The sequence below is a fragment of the Rhea americana genome, unplaced genomic scaffold (genome assembly GCF_003343005.1).
Source record: "Rhea americana isolate MKP2758 unplaced genomic scaffold, rheAme1 scaffold_312, whole genome shotgun sequence".
Classification (NCBI taxonomy): Eukaryota; Metazoa; Chordata; class Aves; order Rheiformes; family Rheidae; genus Rhea; species Rhea americana.
Window position 1 is genome coordinate 80,257 of NW_028186438.1, and position 6,527 is coordinate 86,783.

The window sequence follows — 6,527 nt, forward strand, 5'->3', positions numbered from 1 at the left end:
ACCAGTATTCACTGATTTTTATTTTTTTTTAATTTTTTTTTTTTTTGGCCAGCCTTTATGTGGATGTTTAATGTTTCACATTAAATTATTGTCCTATATCACTGATACCATGGGGGCTCAGATGCTCTTTGCTTCTGATTTAGAACGTTTTTCCCTTTCTTCCTGCAAATTTTGGCAAAAGTCTGTGCAGAGTTTCTTCTGTGACTCCTCTGTTACATTTTCCCCCAATATCTGAAAATCTTGCTTTGCATTTGCACACCTCTTGGGTTGACATTGTTTGTATTTGCTCTTGTGAAAATATCAGCRGGCTGGTTTTCTTGGATGTTCTTATCCTTGCCATGCAGTGAAATGGCTCTTCCCTGCTCCACTTAAAGCTGTTGCTTTGTAAATGAAGTCAGTTGGTYGACCCGCACAGGTCTGTTAGCATTTTGAAAGTCAGTATGGCTCTCACAAGCAAGTTTCCACACACAAGCTTGTGTGGGTTTTTTTGTCCTATTAATATTTCAAATTAGTGTATCTGTGATAATGGCACAAGTCTGTTTTATGCCACTTGGGAAAGCACTTATCTCTTCCTTCTATGTAGTCCCAATTACATATTCAACATATTTTAGGCTTTGAAGGTGCACCTAGGATTTTGTACAGCCAAATATAGATGAGACATGCAGCAGAATATGTAGCAGAAGGGAAGTTAGCAGGTAGGCAGGGATGAGTGTGTATGTTTTGGAAGGAGACAGCTTGAACAGGAAGGGTATGTCTGGTATTTTGTGTCCCTGCTTAACTAAAGGATAGGTTTATGATGTTCTGAGGCAATCTATAGCTGAGGAAGACATATGCACCCTGGAAGTCCTGTGTAGGCAAAGCAGCCGGGGGGTATGTGTGATTATGGGTTGTGTGGAGATATGATGTGGCTGTGGTGACCTGTGCCTCCTGAAAATGTAGCAGATCCTGTAGAGAAGCTGCATGCCACCCTAATTCATGCTGTATAAACTTTGCTGGAGACACTGCTGCTTCCCCTGTGCTTTTAGCCAGTTGACACCACCAGTGTCCTGAAGCTGCTGGATAAGCTTGGAGGTTGGCAGAATTACCTGGAGGTTTTTTTATGACTCCTGCTGTTTAACTAAGCTGAGTGATGGTGTAAGCCGCTAGCCTCCCTGACAGGGCATGTTTTGCAGAGTACTGTTTTATTGTCTTATCTTGTAAAGATAAACATGCATGAAGTGCTTAGCTTGGTGATAATGCAGGGCATTTGTATCTGACATGTCACCTATTCAAAGATTAGCCAGACATGAGTGGTTAACATTTGGTAATCTTGGGAGCATTCCTTATAACATTTTTTTTCCCCTAACTTTCCAAAGTATTCATTCTTTGAGGAAAAATTGCAAAGCAATTTTTATTTTTCTTTATTTTCTTCTTATTTGAAAGGCATTTAGACACTTCTAAGATCAAAGCTAAAGAAGAGTATGATGTACCTATGTAAAGATGTTCTTTGAAAAGCAATTTTACCTTTCTGTCCAGACTGGAAGCCTTTGTGAAAAATACACAGCAAAACTGTAGTAAATCAGTTCAAGTACAAGTGTAAATGGGTAACATCTCCTTTTTGAATGTATGTCATACTAAATGTCTATGACTTTTTTAGTCATAGACTAAAAATCATACTAAATGATCTATTTTTATTGGCAATTGCATGCGTCAGCAGAAGTCTTTGCTATTTTCAAGCTTATTGTAAATCTTAGCCTGTACCAAAATCTGAGAGCAGTATCATTCAGAGCTGATGAGATGAATATAATTTGATGTGGACTGTTTGTCCATCCTACTTAAWATCAAAAGATCTTGACTTAATAATATGAAATACTGGTTTTCGATGCAAATAGCCTGATTTCGAAAACACTTTCTTGAATGAACAGTCATTCCAAAATGAATGGAATTTCTACAGGAGCAAGTGTTATTGCAGGGAATAAGAAATTTCAGGACAGGCAGTGAAGTAGCTTTTCCCCATCACTTAATACTGAAAAAAAMCAGCCAACCAACCAACCAAAAAACCTGACCAAAATGTATTTATGGCTCAATCATTATATTTCASCTGAGGCCTAAGTGCTTAAAGATTTAACTTCCAAAGGCAAGGCTGTGGAATGTTATTAAAGTCTGACTGTAAATGATATGAGTTTTGTMATTTTAAACATTTAGAATTATAATTGTATTTACCAGCAACTCTATGAACTGTGACTTTGGCATTATGTTTTCCAGTTGTCATTCAAGCCACCCTTTGATCTATTGCACACCTTCCTCCATCCTGTGCTCTAACATTTTCTGCTGTGGATGGGAACCATTTCTTAAATGTGCATGCCACTGTGGGCTTCTAGCATGCCATCATAAATGATAATAAATTGGAACTTGCTAGAGCAACATTAAGATGACAAAGGAAAGAGGCTTGGGGCGAACTTATCAATGCATTTAAATATCTGAAGGGAGGATGAGGTCAGACTCTTCTCAGTGATACTTGCTGGCAGGATGAGGGACAATGGGCACAAACTGAAACACAGGAAATTCCACTTGAACACAATAAAACACTTCTTCACTGTGATGGTAGTTGGAACAAGTTGCCCAGAGAGGTTGTGAAATCTTTGTCCCTAGAGRTGTTCAAAAGCTGCCTGGACATGGTCCTGAGCTGCCTGCTTTAAGTGAYCATGCTTAAGCCAGGGGGATTGGACTAGATGATGTCTAAAGGTCCCTTCCAACCTCAACCCTGGTTGTGTGAGTCTGTGGAATTGTTTTCTAAAGTAAAGTTAGATTCTATTTCTCTAGCAAGGTCACAAGAAAGCTGCTGCTCTGGCGGTGTCTGAACAAGTTGTTCCAAAAGGCATGTTCCRAATCACCTGGGCAGGTTGAAACCTACGTTTCCTGGAAAGCAAGGGTGATGCCTCCTCAAGCTCCTCTGAAAACCATACCATGGGGCTTTAGCTGCTGTGGTAAGATCACTTGGAACCACATCTCAGGCTAGTGTCAGATTGTGGGACAGATACAGGCAGAAATTGTATGAGAGGAGCTAATTTCATAGTGTGAGAATGAGCATTTCTTTTGAAATTGAGGGCTCCAGGTCCCAGTAAATTAAATAATTTGCAAACAGATGCCTGATATTTGTAGACTTTGAGTTGGAGATGTTTGAGGAGGAGTGGCTGATGCACCAGATGGTTGTGCTGCTATTCAGAAGGACGTCAACAGGCTGGGGAAATAGGCAGAGGGGAATGTCATGAAGTTCAGCAGAGGGAAGTACAAAGTCCTGCACCTGGGGAGGAATAACCCCATGTACAAGTACATGCTGGAGGCCAGCCAGATGGAAAGCAGCTTTGCAGAGAAGGACCTGGAGGTACTGAAGTTGTGGAGTCTCCATCCTTGGAGATATTCAGACCCTGACTGGGAAAGGTGCTGAGCAATCTGCTCTGGCTAACCCCACTTGAGCAGAAGAGTTAGACCAGATGATCTCCAGAGGGGGTTGGCAGAGACAACTATTCTGTGATACTGTGAGTTYAATATAACTTGCCCACGTTTCCGGCATCTTAAGTGTTTGTATTTCTGAGCTTATGTGTGTGGCTCTTTGGAGAAACAACAGCTAAGTTGTTGGGTTTCTCTATCCTCTTTGTAATACGCAGATTTATTGCAAGTGTGAATTCTCATGGAGCTTTTCTATTCCATACAGGTTGTGAAGGAAGACTGAAATCCAGGATGGTGTGAACAGGCAGTTTATCGTGAGAGGATGTGCCTGCACCCTTGCTGACCTGCTTGCTCAGCCTGCGCCTCACTGCATCTCCTGGCTGGCGTATGGGCTGCAGCCTGTCTTTGCCTTGCCCCTTGTTCCTGTTGCACCGCTCTGGCTGCTTGGCTCGCCATGGGAGGATGCTTCTCCAAGCCCAAACCAGGTGACTGCTCTTCAGCACTCTGCTCCTGTCACACGGCAGCCTCTGCAGCTGCGGATTAAAGTAGGTCAGCCATGCGGCAGTCTCCCCAGGAGCCGGCTTTGGAGAATGTTAATTCTCTGCTCCTGCGGGGAGGATTACGGACCTGTTAATCCCCCCAGAATWCCTTTGCACTTTCACTCACATGCAAGGAATTGTGCAAAGGCTTTAGCAGTGTTTTTGGAGGAGGCTCTCAGATACAGTGAACTGGAGTTGCAGTGAGTGATGGGAGAAAAGAAAGCTGAGCAGGGGAGTCAGTCATGGTATGAGTCAAGGGCAAGCATTCTGTCCAAAGCTGTTCTGAGCTCAAAGACAAATCCAAAATTATAGGAATATTTTCCCACTTAATTTGTCCTCACTGTCTCATCTGCTGTGATTCCCATGAGCTGCTTTCCAGCTGCTTTGTGACTCCATCCAAACAAGTATTGTGTGATCTTCACTAGCCTCCCCACAACATCTGCTGTACTCTCTGCCTTGCCTGAGCTTCTTCTACCTCTTGTACAGCTCCTGGCCTGTGTCTCGATCCACTTAATGACCTTTCCTGCTTCTGTGCTTCCTTTTGGATGCCACTTTCTGCCTCCCCACAGTTCACTGGGACACAACTGGTCCCTTCATGCCATGGGGTGAGTTTGTGTGGTATCTGTTCTAGTATAGACACTTGTGACKCTTTCTCAAGAACCTTCCTTGAGGCTATGACTTTACCAGTTCTAGGTTCTGTGAATGGTGCTGTGTTCTGTGAATTTTATTTTCTTTAGCAGCAGTAAACAGGAAGTTTGTCCATGCATGTTACCTCTGTTACCTCTGACTTAGGCACCTGGATCTCAAGGATAGTTCCTCTGTTTCTGCAAACTCCTGCAGTATACTTTGGACATTCTCCTTCTACAGCTCTGCTGTATGGACTCCCTGCTTCTATTCTGTCATTGTCCTCTTGGGATGTGTGTCCRGGAACTGAGGGACAGGCTGAAAGACTCAGAAAGTTCAGTGGTGCAATACAGGTTAGGTTTGCAAGCTACCAAGTATCCACTAAATGGAGTCTTCTGCTCCACTGACCCTGCCCTGCAAGGCAGTGGCATACAAGCTGTCTTTGAGACTGTGACAGGTGGCTTCTGAGACAAAGAGAAAAAGAAAGTTTGACTTCTGGGAGTCAACTATACTGTGATTATTTTACTGATTATTTTACTACTCATTAGAATCATAGAATCATAGAATCAGTAAGGTTGGAAGGGACCTCAGGAGATCATCTAGTCCAATCACCGTGCTCAAGCAGGGTCACCTGGAGCACGTTAGACAGGGTTGCATCCAGGCGGGCTTTGAATATCTCCAGAGAAGGAGAMACCACAAGCTCTCTGGGCAACCTCTTCCAGTGCTCTGTCACTCTCACAGGGAAGAAATTCCCCCTCRTGTTCAGTCARAACTTCCTGTGCTTCAATTTTTGCCCATTGCCTCTAGTCCTGTCGCATGGGACAATTGAGAAGTTTGTCCCCGTCMCCTTGACACCCTCCCKTCAGGGACTTATACACATTGATAAGATTCCCCCTCAGCCTTCTCTTCTCCACGCTAAAGAGGCCCAGCTCTCGCAGCYGTTCCTCACAGGGCAGATTCTCCAGCCCTCTGATCATTTTCATAGCCCTAAGCTGGACTATCTCCAGCAGCTCCAGGTTTSTCTTGTCCTGGGGAGCCCAGAACTGGRTGGAGTACTCGAGATGTGGCCTCCCCAGGGCTGAGTAGAGGGGCAGGATCACCTCCCTCGACCTGCTGGCAACACACTTTCTAATGCTCCCAAGGACACTGTTAGCCCTCTTGGCCACARGGGCACATTGCTGGCTCATGGTCAACTTGTCATCCRCCAGCACTCCCAGGTCCTTCTCTGCAGAGCTGCTTTCCAGAAGGTCAGCTTCCAGCTTGTACTGGTGCCTAGGGTTGTTTCTCCCTGGGTGCAGGACTCTGCACTTGCCCTTGTTGAACCTCAGGAGGTTCCTCTCTGCCCAGCTCTCCAGCCTATCCAGGTCTCTCTGAATGGCAGAACAGCCCTCAGGTGTATCAACCACTTCCCCCAGCTTGGTATCGTCCACAAACTTGCTGARGAGGCACTCTGTGCCTTTGTCAAGGTCATTGATGAAAAAGTTGAACAGGATGGGACCCAGTACTAAGCCCTGGGGGATGCCACTAGCCACAGGCCCCCAGCTAGACTCTGCACCACTGATGACAACCCTCTGAGCTCTGCCTTTCAGCCAGTTCTCAATCCACCTCACAGTCCCCTTGTCTAAACCACACTTCTGAGCTTACCTAGGAGGATGTTATTGGAGAGAGTGTCAAAAGCCTTSCTGAAGTCAASGYACACAATGTCCACTGCTCTCCCCTCATCTACCCAGCCAGTAATGCTATCAGAGAAGGCTATCAGATTGGTTAAGCAGGATCTCCCCTTGGTGAATCCATGCTGACTACTCCTGACCACCTTCTTTTCCTCCATATGTCTAGAGATGACATCCAGAATGAGCTGTTCCACCACCGTTCCAGGGATGGAGGTGAGGCTGACCAGCCTGTAGTTGCCTGGGTCCTCCTTCTTGCCCTTCTTGA

At 44.9% G+C, this 6,527-nt stretch overlaps 2 protein-coding genes across 2 annotated transcripts in view; one reads left to right on the top strand and one right to left on the bottom strand.

Moving 5' to 3' along the window:
- The first annotated feature begins 3,883 nt into the window (after positions 1-3,883).
- Positions 3,884-6,527, top strand: part of AIFM3 (AIF family member 3) — a 64,271-nt gene continuing 61,627 nt past the window's right edge. Inside the window, exon 1 of the mRNA XM_085310173.1 lies at positions 3,884-3,914. Coding sequence (XP_085166299.1) covers positions 3,884-3,914 — 31 coding nt within the window. The remainder of the gene's footprint in view (positions 3,915-6,527) is intronic.
- Positions 3,943-6,527, bottom strand: part of LOC146592927 (uncharacterized) — a 13,996-nt gene continuing 11,411 nt past the window's right edge. The window contains exons 2-4 of the mRNA XM_085310177.1: positions 6,237-6,314; positions 5,542-6,096; positions 3,943-3,962 (exon numbers count right to left, since the gene is read on the bottom strand). Of these exons, the coding sequence (XP_085166303.1) occupies positions 3,943-3,962; positions 5,542-6,096; positions 6,237-6,314 (653 nt within the window). The remainder of the gene's footprint in view (positions 3,963-5,541; positions 6,097-6,236; positions 6,315-6,527) is intronic.